The 15,251-nt window shown below is 39.3% G+C and overlaps 2 protein-coding genes across 2 annotated transcripts in view; one reads left to right on the top strand and one right to left on the bottom strand.

The window, feature by feature from the left end:
* LOC145979368 (uncharacterized) overlaps window positions 1-4,111 on the top strand; it is a 33,526-nt gene extending 29,415 nt beyond the window's left edge. The window contains exon 9 of the mRNA XM_083112233.1: window positions 4,107-4,111. Coding sequence (XP_082968359.1) covers window positions 4,107-4,111 — 5 coding nt within the window. The remainder of the gene's footprint in view (window positions 1-4,106) is intronic.
* Window positions 4,112-4,444: 333 nt separating this feature from the next.
* LOC145979369 (sorting nexin-30-like) lies at window positions 4,445-15,043 on the bottom strand. The gene is made up of 4 exons (XM_083112234.1): window positions 14,854-15,043; window positions 12,387-12,547; window positions 9,221-9,346; window positions 4,445-4,588 (listed from the first exon to the last, which is right to left on the bottom strand). The coding sequence occupies exons 1-4, from the start codon at window positions 15,002-15,004 to the stop codon at window positions 4,445-4,447; spliced, it is 582 nt and encodes a 193-aa protein (XP_082968360.1). The 5' UTR covers window positions 15,005-15,043.
* Between the last annotated feature and the right edge of the window lie 208 nt (window positions 15,044-15,251).

Consider the following 15,251-nt stretch of genomic DNA (forward strand, 5'->3'; position numbering starts at 1 on the left):
TTTCTATTTTTGGCTAGAATTTCAATTTTTTTTATATTGTTCCTAACACATGTATTTAACAGAAATGTTTTTTTGCATTTTTTTGTCTTCATGAAAATGGAGGGGGAAAAGGGGGGAAAGGGGGGGGAAAGGGGGGGAAGGGGCTTCTCTTTTCAAGGTCAAATTTTTTCCGACAGAGGAAGACCGGCTTTGTTGTTCTAAAGCAATGCTTTTTCACTCCCGCCTGTGAACTGCTTTCGAAGGATGCTTGTTTATCAGTATCCAATGTCAAACTGAAAGTTTTCCGTGAGGGCGCAAGAAATGGGGAGGGGGGGGGAAGACTGGTTGTTGAATCTGCGTTGTGAGAATGGAATTTCGAAGCGTGCTGAAGGAAACGTTTGTTTTTTTAGCACAAGTGTCCACAAGTTGCGACAGGGGTTACCCTGCATTGTCTAAAAATAGAATTTCAAGCAGCTGCAAGAATCGGTGCTCATTTTTCACTGCCTTCTAGCTTTTCGTCCGTGAATGTTGTGCGTAGGTGTCGTTTTGTGCCCAAATGCGAGGACATTTTTTGGGTGGTGACAATTTTTTAAAATAATTTTTCATATTTCTAGGGCATTTAGTTTCTGAGCTATAGTCATTTCAAGGTACCGCTGCATTTTGAAGCTTGAATCAGTGGCGTGCCGACCATTCCTTTTGGGGGTACAACTCAAGTTACATTGGTCATATGATGATAATGCAAATATTTTTGTGTTCCTTACATGTCAGCAATCATTTCCATGTGCATGTCGACACTGTCATGTACTTTTTTCTTGGGGGGAGGGTGGGGGAACCAAATTTTTTTCCCCCGAAATTTTGGAATTTTGAGTTAGCCCCCTCCCCCCTGCCACATATACGCCGAATTTGCATAAATTTCATATAGTCTGAATCTCTGGTTCATTCCGCGTACAACGGTATATCACTCATCTCTCTAGGGCAATTAGTCTCCGATCTACACTCATTTAATTGAAACTCTGCATTTTGCTCAAAATCGGCTCGGGACCGAGAGGCTTACTTGTAAAAATGGCCTTGGGACTCAAAAGGTTAAATGTGTAGCCAAATTAAAACTGAATCTATTAATTAATTAATTTGGATCACATTTATACGTCTTTTTTTTTTTAGATTTAGGTCTTTTTTTTGGCAATTTATAGGTCTTCAACTTCCGAGCCCTATACATAATTATGGTAAAATTTGATAATATATTACTTCAGGTAACCTTCTACCACAACTCCCCTAAAAATGTAACAAGAAGGTGTTATTTACTTGGGGAATAAAGCACATAGTAATATAACAACGGTACAATAACTTGTTCCCGTGTGGATGATGGCAGGGCCACCATAATTGAATCATTACAAGTCTTGCAGAAAAAGTTAGTAATTCACTTACGTGTAGTTATTAAGGTGGCAAAATACCAATAGCCACTTATAGTAGATTTTTACATGAAAATTTCAAACATGACCTCTTTTCCTGAAGCATTTAATACAAAATGTCTACTATAACTCGGTGGTTCCCTAAGTGTGCACCGCAGCACCATGGTGAGCCACGAAGCGTTCCAATATTTTCAATGGAATGACACTTATTTCAAATATGTGCTTATTTAGTACTTTTTGCACATAAAATATTTCTGAATTTGAAATGTGTGTTTATTTTTTAACTCAAGGCAAGCAACCTAACCTCGCTAACTGAACGTTGCAAGTGTTAGATAGGCCTACATTCTGACTTGGGCACAGCTGAAAAATTTTGAAACACTAAAGGCACCGTGAAACAAAAAAGTTTGGGAACCCCTGCTATAACTAATACCAAGTGTCAAACAAAGGTATCCACAAAAAAATAAAAGATTATTTTTAGGGCTGAGCTGATACCACTTTGAACAAGTACCGATGCCGATACTCTTATCGATTTCCACCGATACAGATACTTGAAAATTGCAATAATAAAATTTTGTTCAAAATATTGATCAACATTCTATTGTGTAAATATCCTTCTACAATTATATACATCAATTTACCAAGAAATTTTCTTTAGAATATTCAAGAATTAAATCAGAATATTAAAATAGATGCTATGTAATCTCAAAATTCAGTTTCTCGTGCAAAATTGGTGCAAAATAAAAAGAGAGTTTGAATTTTGAATAATTTATAGGATAAATAGACTCTGCAAAAGTGTCACGAGGCATTTTTGCAGATCTAGTAAAAGACAAAAATGCCAGAAAAGTATCAGCTGGTATCGGTAGATGAATTCCAACTGGCCGCGGTGGCTCAGTCGGTAACGCGTCTGACTACCATGCTCAAGGTCCCGGGTTCGATCCCCGGCCGGTTCAAATCCGGGAACTTTTCTAACGGTGGAAGCGGCCCCGGCGCCTACCCAGCGTCGAATAACATGGGTACCTGGGGGAAACCCTGGGGGGTAAAGGCGGTCAGGGGCGTGATGCTGATCACATCACCCCCACTCACGACCGGATCAAGAAAGTGTGGGGCGTTACCCCCACACCCCCTATACGCCTTCATGGCGTGGTGCTATGCACAGGGGAACACTTTACCTTTACCTTTAATTTCCAATACTGATACCACTGGTATTATTTGGAATTAAGAAGAAAGGTTTCCAACTGATCCAGATACAGTACAAAGACACTGTGCACAATCCAGTTCTTGTATTCAATATATAACAGTCTAATAACAATTGTTGTGGACAAAGATCTTTGTTTAACATAGAAACAGGAAATCACAATCTCCAACACCAGCTGTAACGAATTCATCCATTTCTGATGGTGACCATTACTTGCATTTTCTATTGTAAGAGTTCTCCTACAAAAAACATTCAGTTTTCCAGCAAAAGAGTGAAATTCCCTCACACTGCTACGACTTTTCCAGGATTTCTAAACTGGTACCCACCCTGTACCAAAAAAAAAAAACACAATTGACATATTTGTTAATATTTATTCATAATATTAGCACAAGGTGTAAACTAAGCTAATTAATATCGATGCATTAGTTTCAAAAAGTGACATTAGATACGCATATTTATGGTGAATGATGTTAAAAATTTTGGTACAAAAAATTAGCAAATTTTCGAGGTATGTCGAATAATATCCTAAACTTGATTAAAAAGCCGTAGTTATACTAAGACTGAGCTGATGTTGATATATCAGTACAGGAATTATTTACCAATAATGGCAGACACTTTTCTGGCATTTTTGTGTGTGTAGTTTTTAGACAGGAGAGCAATAAAAAGGTTAAATATCAGGGTGGATAAAAAATCATGATTTATATTTAAAAAATATTTTTTTATGATTTTCTTGATTTAAATTCGATTTTATATTTAATTCGTTTTTACACACACACACACACACTTAAAATTGCTATTTTGGCACCATACATATAGACAGACAGTGCTCGAAAAATCTTCCTCAGAGCTAGGTACTAGCAATTGTGCATACTATAAGCTGAGCATCACCGAATTCAAAACATGGCTAAATCATGTGAGCATCTAATTATGAAGTACTTGCCATGAGAAAGCAGGAAGATGGGACTGGAGAACAAAGAATAAGAAATTGTTACCAATTCCATGGAACGTTGATAAGAAAAAATCATTTATACTGTACTGCAAATTGAACTTAGAATCTTCAAAATTTCGTACATGCAAATTAAAAAAAAACTGCATTACAGCAAAACATCACAGTCGCCACGCTGAAATTTTCAGTCACCATGGCGACCGGGATTTTTCGAGCCCTGCATATGTGGTTTTTTTTTTTATAGAAAGGCTTTTTCTAGTAAACAACCAAAATATTTGAAGTTTGATTAAAGCCAATAAAAAATTATATATATAAATATACATTTTTCTGCTTCTGATACTGCATATATGAACCCACTATGGAAATGTTTCTTGAGTGTGTTAATGAAACTATAATACATAATTTCAGTAACTTTTCTTTCAGTGAAAGTAAAATATTCTCGATGTACTCTATAATTGTAACTTAAAATGTTTTATAAAGTCTTTATAGATGAATTTTGGCAATATTTTAATGATGGTTTGCAAAATATCAGCTGCCATGTTTATTTACAGTTTAATGATAATGACCCAATTTGCAGTTTAACATTTGTATATCTTTCTACACAAAATGTTTGCTATTTTTGCCTATAAAAATTATTGAATTTTAAATCAAGAGAATTTAAGTGTGTTTACAGTTTTACATATCACATTTCCTTTCGAATAAACTTCACCTCATCAGTACATATACTTTGTTTCTTTTCCTTCTTAGAGCATAAACACTATTAAATGATTACTAGATTAATGTTCTTTCACCAAAAGTGATTGTGATATCTACAAAATTCGCATGTACATTATGCTGTAAATTATCAAGGTAAAGTGATGTAAATCGGTGATTTTTTTTTAAAAAAAATCACTGATTTAATTCAATGTACCTTGTTCAAATACTAACCTCCACTTGTTTTATTAGCTCAGGAATAGCTTGGTTTAGCTTCTGTATCTTCTCTTCCTTTGCTTCGTCTGAAGATTTCCACAGAGAAGCTCCGATGGTGAAACTACTGGGCTGAGGTTCAGTCGACTGCAACTGACATAATAAAATACTCATCAGTTAATGTGTAACATGCCCTACGGTATGTGGGATCGAACACATGGGTGATGTAGCTGATTCATCATTCATTCCTAACTAATGGCATACTCGCTGTTCATGGTAAGCTTGATGGTAACGTGCGAGAGGTATAGATCGACCACAAGGAAAAAAACCTTGGACGAAAAGTTCTCGTGCAGTTTTCCTTCAGGTCGGGCCATAAGGAAGCATGGTCCACTCTCCCCCTCCTTGCGGGAGTACAATGCACAGGAGTAGAGGTTTGCGCAGGTCGTTTTGCTTGTGGTTCCACTGTAACGATTATACACTTAAATGGCAAAACACGAACACTTGAGTTTTGCACCCTCACAAATTGGATCAACATTGTAAGTGGAAAAGTATACCTGTCTCTGACTGAAGATGGAAGTCCCACTGTATGTTCAGAGTTTGACTTGCAACTTTCCCAACGTTCCTCCCTCAATCATAGTTCTGCCCCTCTCAACATTCGCTCTAAAACTCTCTAATGAGCTCTCTCCTCCCAGATATTTATTACGATCGGTTTTACTAAGCAAATGCAGTCAGACCTCTGGCCTCTTCCTGGATTTCGCCTGTTTACATGTTTATGCCGTTGATGACCAGGAAGAGCTTTAAGCAATGTTTGACACTGCATTCCTGATTGTCAAGTTCCTGTCTGGAAAATGATGGCTGAATAACTGGGATTTGGAAGTTGTTATACCGATATTTCTAATTATTTTATAGATCATTACGAATGAACTCTCAAGCTTCAATGCAAACTTAAAGAGAAACCCATCATCTCTTTAGATAAAAGAATGGCTCGTCATTGCTTGCAAGAAAAAAATACAAACATGCAGAAAAATGAAATCTTTGCCGTTTTATACCAAGAAGTAAATTGTAACCATGTTGTTATCATGAATATAAACAAACTATTCCAATTTTACACTACCTTCTCAATCATTTTGGCTTGTACATAAAAATCTAGCTGCAATCATGTGGAACAGAGCAATTTATTCTAAATGAATCAACATGAACTAAAATAGTCTGTGGATCACTTGCTACTGGAAAGAGCAGTTCCCTTGTTGTTTGTTGTGAATAACATTGTGACGTACAGTATCTCCTCTTGATATGCCTTGTAGTTCAGTGGTTATCAACATGGTGACACCATGGTCTGGAAAATTCTTCTTTTTTTAAAGTTTATGCCCCAATTTCAACAATTTTGCATTAAAACTCTTTAACCTTGAAAGTAAATATTAACAGAAAATTGTGGCATAATAAAGAGTAATATAGTGAACCACAAACAAAAGAACCTTTGGCCAGAAGCCTCCCCACACCTTTCCCTTCATGCCTTCCACTCAGGCCATCATTATGCCTGCTCCACTCCATCCCTCGCCTTCAGGCACGAGTATGATGCACAAGACACATGGTTCTGCACAGGCTCTTTTGCTTGCGGTCCTACAATAGTTTGATTATGTCTAGGCTTGTTGACAAAATTAGCTTTAAATTAGTTATCAACTACTGCATCTAATGAACCTTTTGCAACCCAGTATAACTGATGCCAGGGACTATCAGGTCACGACCTGCTGGTTGAGAAATGCTGCTGTAGTTAATGTGCTATCGAGACAAGGATACTGGGTTCTACCCTGGGAAGAAACAGCCATTATTTCGTATGTATTTCCCATGTTTTTCATCATTCATTCATTCTAATTGTAGTTAACCTAGAGAAGTAGTAAAATGAAAAACAGTAAAAGTTCAAATATGAGATTGATGACAGAGGTAGTTTCCCCCCCTTCTGTTGGTAAAGTTTGTTTTAAATAAACTTTCTGCTCAGATAGGCTAATTGGGACCAGTGTTGCCACAATCTGAGGGCACAATTTCCCTTTCAAGGGGGTAAAATTTCCCTTTTTGGACCATTTTTTCCCTTCACCTAAACAAATATAATAATAATAATAATAATGATTATTATTAGCAGTGGTAGTAGTAGTAAAATTTCCGTTGGTCCATGATCGTATGAATATAAAAATGTTGCACATACATGTAAGCTTCATCGCTTTCTGGTCAGATGTCCCAGAAATCCATTAAATCGTTAATTCTAATCGTTACAATTATCCAAAGATACAGAAAAGTGACGTGCAATAAACTTAAGAGAAATATAAATAGATACAGGTTTATATTCAAGGGAGCAGAAACAAGAAGGATCAGAAAAAAACAAAAATGTGAATATGAAACTGGAATTTGACATAAACTAATAATATAGAGTCAGAAGTCTTAAAATTTCCTGAAATTCTGAAGTTTTTAATCAAAATTCCCTTTTCCTTTTGGCTAAAACTTCAGCCCGAATTTCCCTGCAAAAGGGAAATTTTCCTTCATGTGGCAACACTGATTGGGACTGGATCTGCAGTTCAAAGATGAAAGGTCTGAACCATTGTGCAGCGTGCCTCTAGTGAGAATCGAACATCCAACCCCTTGTTGAAAGAAAGATAAATGATAACACAGACTGGTAAAAAAAGCAAGCAAATGTCCATGACATGAAGCCACACAGGGGTTTACTTATTGATATGGAGGAATCAAGACTGAAAAATTCTTACTGGAGACTTCTCGCCCAAGAAACTGCATCCAGGTCTACACTTAGGCCCATCTCATTATATACAGGGGGAGTCATAAGTGATCATACAAATGGTGAAAATGGTGACTAATGTTTATTTTTCCTTTTAAGGCAGGTGAACCAATGAAAAAGAGATGCCACTAACGAAGGAAGAATGGATTGACATCATTCTATTGGCTAGGAGTGGTACCACCCGTCATGTAGCACGTACATTCAATGCAACCCACAGAACGCAGGTAACCCATGACACCGTGGCCAAACTAATCAAGAAATTCAGAAGGACAGGTTCCGCCGCTGACGAAAGCAGGCCTGGACAGCAGCAGATGGAAAGAGGGTAACGCAGGTGTTGACAGCGAGGACCAGGAGTCCGACAAAGGGGACCAGACGCCTCTCTGTGGAAATTGGAATCAGCCAAAGCAGTGTCATGCGCATTTTGCAAGTGAACAAGTGGCACCCATACAAGCTGCAGCTCTTGCAACATCTTACAGAGGACGATCCCGACCATAGAGCAGAGTTCTGTGAAAGGGCACTGAACATGAACGAGAATGTTCCTGTTTTTGTTAGTTCCATTAGTTCATTTTCCAGATGAGGCTAATTTTTATGTCACTGGTGAAGTGAACAGGCAAAATGTCAGGTACTGGATGGATAGCAATTCACATTGGATGTCGGACTGCAAAACTCATGGTGTGATGCGGGATTTGGGGTAACAGGATTGTTGGTCCTTTTTTCACTGAGAGAAACCTCAACGTGACGAGTTATCTCGACATTTTGAAAACTGACATCTTCATGTCAATCCTGGATAAAAATGGGGACTTCCCTGTATTCTTCAAGCACGACGGGGCACCAGCGCATTTCGGCATTGAAGTAAGCCATTGGTTGAACCAGCAGTTTCCTGGGCATTGGATCGGTCGACATGGTACGGTGGAGTGGCCACCCAGATCACCAGATCTCACTCCCAGGGATTTTTACCTTTGGGGACACCTGAAATAGATTGTGTACCAGAAGAAAATCCGTAATGTTGACCATCTTAAAAGGAGAATCACACAAGCTTGCAATCAAGTCACGAGTTTGCCAAAATTGGTTAGAGCGCCTAGCAGTGTGTTTGGACATGGAAGGGAGACATGTGGAACATATCCTTTAACTGTAGTATAATATAATCCAATTTGTAAAAAGGAAATAAACATGAGTCACAGTTTTCACCATTTGTATGGAGACTTATGACTCACCCTGTAGTTACCAGGGCCTTATCATAAATTAAATGAACATACGTCTCCGAGGACTAAGATCTCATTTAGTTAAAAGCTGGGGCTCTATTGATTGAATTGAAAATTCTGGGTGTATCAGCACTTAGGCTATTTTACACCCATCACATTATACGGGGTCCAGCCCCTTATCGTAATTAAAATGAAATAAATGTTTCTGAGGACTAAAATATTCTTACCTGGATTAAAAGCTGAGGCTGGAAAGGGGCACTCAGCACATATAAAGACAAAACACAGGACAACACACACACAGCCCTACAGAGGATTATACTGGCTGTAGGTCCAGGTTCCAGAGCCTCGATAGCCTGCAAGTTTACAGCTACCAACTAGACCACTGCAGCTCATGGAATTGACATTTCATTTGCATGTTATGAAAAGTCGTAAAGAACGGCAGTCACCAAATTAGATCTTTCATCCATTGCTTCATCTTCATAAAATGAAAACAGGACCTAAGCCAGTGGTTCCAAAAGTGTGGCTTACAGGGCACGTGAAATGTTCCAACATTTTCACTGAAATGATACAACTGTTCCAAATATGTGCTTATTTAGTACTTTTTACATGTAAAATGTTTCTGAATTTGAATTATGTGCTTATTTTTTAACTTAAGGTAAGCACACTAACTGAGCGTTGCAAGTGATAAATAGGCCTACACTCTGACTTGGGGGCAGTGGAATAATTTTGAAACACTAAGGGCACCGTGAAACGTGAAACGAAAAAGTTTGGGAACTCCTGACCTAAACAAATGTATCTTACCTGTTCTCTCTCCACCTTCTTCTTTTTCAGTTCGTCAATGGTCAGCTCGTATTCAATTTGAACGGAGTCCCTTCTAGTCAAAGCCTCCCTCACGGCATCAATATACAGCAAATATTCCTTCAAGGGCTGGAAAGGAAAAAAACAGGTCTCGAAATAAAAGTACGTCATTGTAAATTTGGAAATACACAATATTAAGGGAAGTCTGATATGTAAACTAAGGTTGAGACGATACTACTTCCAACCGATATCCACACTGATGCTTACACTCTTTCCAATGCCCACCAAAAGTGATACCGATGCTTGAAAACTGTAACAATTAAAAGTTCTTCAAAATTATTCAAGTATTACATCAGAATATTGAAATACATGTTACATAACCACAAAATCCAGATTTTCACAACTTTCAATTTTGGCTTAATTTCCAAGATAATTAGACTCTGTGAAAGTATTACACAGCATTTTTACGGATCATGTGAAGGACAAAAATGTCGTAAATGTGTCAGCCAGTGTTGGTAAACAAATTCCAACTGATACTTCACCATAAATTGAAAGTAAAAAAATGAAAAGGTCCAAAAGGGTTAATATTAGTGTGCAAGCATTTCGCTTCAATTATATCGGGTGACAAGAAATAACCCGTACTAATGTTTGTGATCATAAAGTTATTAAACCGAAACAATTGAGCAAAACAACACTGAAGAACAATGACATGGGACCTTAGGAACAAGATGTTCAACTGGTTTCGAAGTGGCCTCCCTGGGCGGCGATACAGAGGTCCAAACGGGCTTTGAAATGTTGGGCAATGGGCCGCAGGTCCTCGGGCGACAATCGGTTCCACTCATGATGCAGCAATTGCTTCAGCGACTCCAAACTGTGGTGGCATTTAGCACATACCCTGGCCTCCAAAATCGACCACAGACTGTAGTCCATTGGGTTGAGGTCCGGCGAGTAGGGCGGCCATTCCGTCGATGCAATGAAGTCCGGAAAATGGGTTCTGCACCACGCTTGCGTCATTTTCGCCCTGTGGGCCGGAGCGGATACTTGCTGGAATGTCCATTGTGTATCGCCGAAGTGCTGCTGGGCCCACGGAAGGACAACGTTCTCGAGAATGTTGCGGCGGTACACTTCTTGGTTGCTTTTGACCCCTTGATCCACGAAAACCAGGGTCGTCTTGCCGCTTGCGCAAATTCCGCCCCACACCATGACCGACTGCGGATTTTGGCGGTGTTGGACGATGGCTGAGGTACCGGGAGCCTCTGCAGACCAGGTCCTGTTGTTTTGGTGGTTGTGCGCCTGCTCCACGGTGAACAGCTTTTAGTCTGTGAAAAGAATGCGCTCCCATTGCTGACCTGCGGCCCGGCACTTCAGAGGGCGGCATCTTTTGAGTCGCAGGCGCTTGATTTCGTCCGTGTGAAGCTGAACTTTTTGGAGCTTGTACACCTTGAGGTTGAGGTTCTTTTTCGCCATTTGCCGCACCGATTCGCGGTTGATCCCGATCTCATGGGTGAATTTTCTCATGGAGACCCTCGGATTTCGCTGAACTCGCTTTTTGATGATCTTGCGGTTCTGGGACGTGTTGATGGTAGGCTTTCTTCCTCTTCTGGGACAGTCGCCTTCATGGCCGAGCTCCTTTAATCGCCGAACTGCATCTGAGACTGTCGTTTTTGGAACACCCAGCAAACGAACAATTTCACATTGACGCTTTCCCTGACGCCACAGTTAAAAAATTGTACTGCGTTTGGTTGACAGTCTGAAACACAAAGACTGTAATCGCTATGAAGCCGAAACAACAAGTACAGTTACAAAAGACTATGGAGAATCCAATAACACAACAATTATTTGGCTACGATACACTACATTCTTGGCAGGATACGCCAAACTTTGTACGGGTTATTTCTTGTCACCCTGTATAAAGGGCTCGGGTGTAAACATGGTAAGTGACATTTTGGTAATTTTTGAGTTACGAACTACAATGTGCCATCCTTTGAGTGAAATTGGCATACACAACACAAAAACAATTTATCTACAGTACAGCTTCTAATGACCTTTTTTCTTAATGAACTCAGAAATGACCAAAATGTCACTTACCATGTTTTACACCTGAGCCCTTCATATGTCAACTTACCACGAGTTTTGATTTAAAATACAAGGTGCATTCAATAAATAACCGGAAAAAGTAGTATAAAAAATCTAAAATATGACTGATTGTTATACGTTTGTTATTTTGTGAAGGCATCTGTAAGCTATAAAATAGCCGGGGCTGGCACGCCTGCCTCGTGCACGGATCGCTGGGAAACAGTTACACAAGATGGCGACACACTTACAGGAGTGCTCCAAGCTAGAGCAGCGAAGTGTCGTGAGATTTTTGTTGAATGAAGGCGTGAAACCGATAGAAATTCATAGTCACATGACAGTTCAGTACGGTGACAACTGTATGAGTTGATCACAAGTGTACGAGTGGGCTGAGAAGTTCAAACAGGGCATAACCAGTGTTGAAGATTCTCCACGTCCAGGTCACTCTGTCACTGCAGTCATGGAAAGCAACATTGCTCAAGTGGAGGATTTGCTGGAAAGGTCATGTTAACTTTGTTTTGGGACCACAAGGGGGCAATTCTTGAACATTACATGCCCAGAGGTCATAGTGTAAACAGTACCACCTACTCCAATCTTTTGCACGAAAAACTGCAACCAGCCATTCTGCAGAGACGACATGGTCTGGTGTCCACAGGTGTGTTTCTGCTCCATAACAATGAGACACCACACACTGCCCATGTCACATTGTCTACCATCGAGGACCTAAAGTTTGAATGCTTACCCCACCCTCCATATTTGCCCGATTTCACACTTGCCGATTTCCACACCTTTGGCCCACTGAAAGATGCACTAAGTGGATCGAGGTTCCAGAATGAAGATGAAGTCCAGTCAGCGGTGCATGAGTGGTTACGCAAGCATCCAAAATATTTTATTTCCTGTGGAATCAGTGCCCTTATCAAGCGCTGGCGTAGGTGCATTGCATTAGGGGGGGACTATGTTGAAACAGAGTACTGTAGTTTTTTTGGAGCTTGTAATCAATATTTGTTACAACATGATTCCGGTTATATATTGAATGAACCTTGTATTATAACATTAGAAAAAGTTACTAGTCATTAATGCACGATGAGATAATTACCTGCCCGACATTTTGAGGGTAGGTATCGACGACTTCCTGCTGCGACTGGGCACATCGCTCCACTGCAGATGCTATTGCTAGGAGTGGGGGACTCAGCTCTGGCTCTGATGCTGACCACAACGTAAAAATTGGATGCAGCTGATGTAGTTCTGATAAGTACTCTGTAAGGAAAAATACAATTGTTTCTTAATCCATTACATACAGTTCAGGTGCTTTGCAGTTACAGATTTTGGTAAACCTTCCACTGGTACAGAGACATGAGCCCCTTGATGGCAACTGACCAAATTTAAATTAGTAATTAAAAGAACTAGTATCTTGCATAAAACCAGAGTTTGGAAGTCAGTGACGCTAATTAGCCTATCTGTGCACAAAAGTAGACTCTAGAGCCGAGCCGATGTATCGGTATCGGAAAGTATCAGTTTAAATTCATCCAACGATACCAGCAGATACTTCTTGCATATTAGTGTTCCACGAGGTCCTCAAAAATGCCACGTGTCATTTTCACGGAATCTAATTATCCTGGAAATTTTGCAAAATTCAAACTCACATTTTATTTTGCACAAATTCTGCATGAAAATTGTATTTTTTATTACATAATATATTCTTATGTAGAATTATTTTCCTGTAGTTTACGGTTATTACAAGCATAAGAAAACAGTTTTTCGTTGTGATGTTTCAGGAGAACACACGTTCCCTTCATCAGACATTTATTTTCATTTTGACTAAGATACAGTTATAACAATGGTTAGCAATTTTTTAAACAAAAAGAATCAGTTATATAATGGTAGTTGTCAATGTTACATTGTTGTAATATAGCAACAACTGTAAAAGAAGCAGTCTGTTTTATTTTTTTTTCAGATAAAAATTTTTGATCACAATATTTTTTATTTAAAATTATGAATCCCAAATATCATCAGGTAATTCAAATTCATCATTGCTTTCACAAAGTATCTTCATGTTTTCTGTTACATTAAATTTTTAAGATGGTGGCTTACTCCATTTGTGAAAAAGAAAACTCCATACTGGATCTATGTTACCATTTTCATTATTTAATTTATTCCAGTGTTCTTCTGCAATGAACGAAGCTTCCCAGACATTCAACTCTATGTTTCCCGTCAATCTTTTTAAAACCCTTCTCTTTTTAATCAAATGCTTATCTTTGATGATGTGAGCTGACAGACCTGTTCTTGAGTTTAGATTTATAATGTCCAAATCGTGTTCGTGCCATCTTATTGCCATTTTCCTTGCTATTTGTCCTTTCAACATGAACAACTTATATTATATATTCCTATGGTTTCCACACCTGGTAGAGAGTTTCTCATTTTGAATTCATTAAATGTACAGTATGCGCCAAAATATACAGTACTGAAATTAAAAGACGAACATTACATTGTTGTCATCTGTGAGTTTATTTATCCTGAAAGAAACACTACATACACACTATTAGTGAGTTATAACTTCCTTTTCACTGCTGAGAACATGAGCGGCTGGAGCTAAGCCCCATCGACAAATGCACATGCGTGTTCGAGGTGCGCGAGTTTCAGTACTGTATATTTTGGCGCATACCGTACATTCCAAACTTCTTGGTGATCTAAAAACAATTTTAAAATTAAAACTTCAAAAAATTTTGGCAATTTTATGTGAGAATCCCTTGTGGAATGGAAAGCACACAAATTTCTTTATGCTTGTAATAACCGTAAACTACAGGAAAATAATTCTACAATGCAAGCAATGCGTACATACAAGAAAAACTATTATTCTTATGTAATTCTTGAAGATTCTAAAGCAAATTTCTTGGTAAATTGATGCATATAATCAGAGAAGAATATTTACACACCAATATTGATCAATGTTGTATTTCAATTTTCAGAGTATTGGCATCGGTTCAAAGTGGTATCAGCTCAGCCCTAGTAGACTCAAAACATGACTCAAAGCCAGTGCCAGTGCCTTGTGGTAACGCCCCACACTTTCTTGATCCGGTCGTGAGTGGGGGTGATGTGATCAGCATCACACCCCTGACTGCCTTTATCCCCCAGGGTTTCCCCCAGGTACCCATGTTATTCGATGCTGGGTGGGTGCCGGGGCCGCTTCCATCGTTAGAAAAGTTCCCGGATTTGAACCGGCCGGGGGATCGAACCCGGGACCTTTAGCATGGTAGTCAGACGCGTTACCGACTGAGCCACCGTGGCCTTATTGATTGATTGATTGGGTTGGTGTTTTAAGTCCACTTTATGCACAGTAAGGCTAATCGGGACTGGGCCTACAGTTTCAAGTGGGATCCGAACCACTATGTGCCTCCACCGGGTATCGAACCCAGGACCTCTTGATTACAAGGCTATGATGCTACCACTGCACCATCAGGGAGGCCCGCCTTCTGATTAGGATACAGATGTATGATTCTTTCTTTTTTGCAGTTTTATGTCAAAGGATGAAATCGTCATGCGATCTAGTTATTAAATAAAATTACCTTGCCTCTCCTTCTGGATACGCTGACTGATCTTTTCAACATTGGCCAGCTTATCACCAAGTGCCGACACATACTCGTGAACTTGCTCAAACTCCGGTGTCCTGTTACGCATCATGTAAACTGCTGCCAGGTTGTGAAACGAGTCCGACATTCTACCAAGAAGACCCAAGCGAGACTTACGGTGAATGGAAAACTCCTAACAAAAATAAAAAAAAATATCATCAATACAATGTAATGAACAGAATGTTTTATTGAAATTAAAATTGTGAGTGGATCAGCATTCAGGCTATTTGCTCCCGTCACATTGTATGGGAACCAGCCCCTTACCATAGCTAAAATCAAACGGTGCCTCTGATGACTAGAAGCTCCTTACTTATGTTACAAGCTGATGCTATAAA

The sequence above is a fragment of the Lepisma saccharinum genome, chromosome 26 (assembly GCF_977018435.1).
Source record: "Lepisma saccharinum chromosome 26, izLepSacc3.1, whole genome shotgun sequence".
NCBI classification, from domain to species: domain Eukaryota; kingdom Metazoa; phylum Arthropoda; class Insecta; order Zygentoma; family Lepismatidae; genus Lepisma; species Lepisma saccharinum.

What these genes read in the sequence shown, in the direction of transcription:
- LOC145979369 (XM_083112234.1), bottom strand. Translation starts at nt 15,004, where the DNA reads ATGTCGGACTCGTTTCACAACCTGGCAGCAGTTTACATGATGCGTAAC. An exon ending in ACCCTCAAAATGTCGGGCAG is followed by an intron (nt 9,347 to 12,386) that starts GTAATTATCTCA and finishes TTTCCTTTCCAG; the next exon opens with CCCTTGAAGGAATATTTGCT. An exon ending in AGAAGGTGGAGAGAGAACAG is followed by an intron (nt 4,589 to 9,220) that starts GTAAGATACATT and finishes TTATTATGTCAG; the next exon opens with TTGCAGTCGACTGAACCTCA.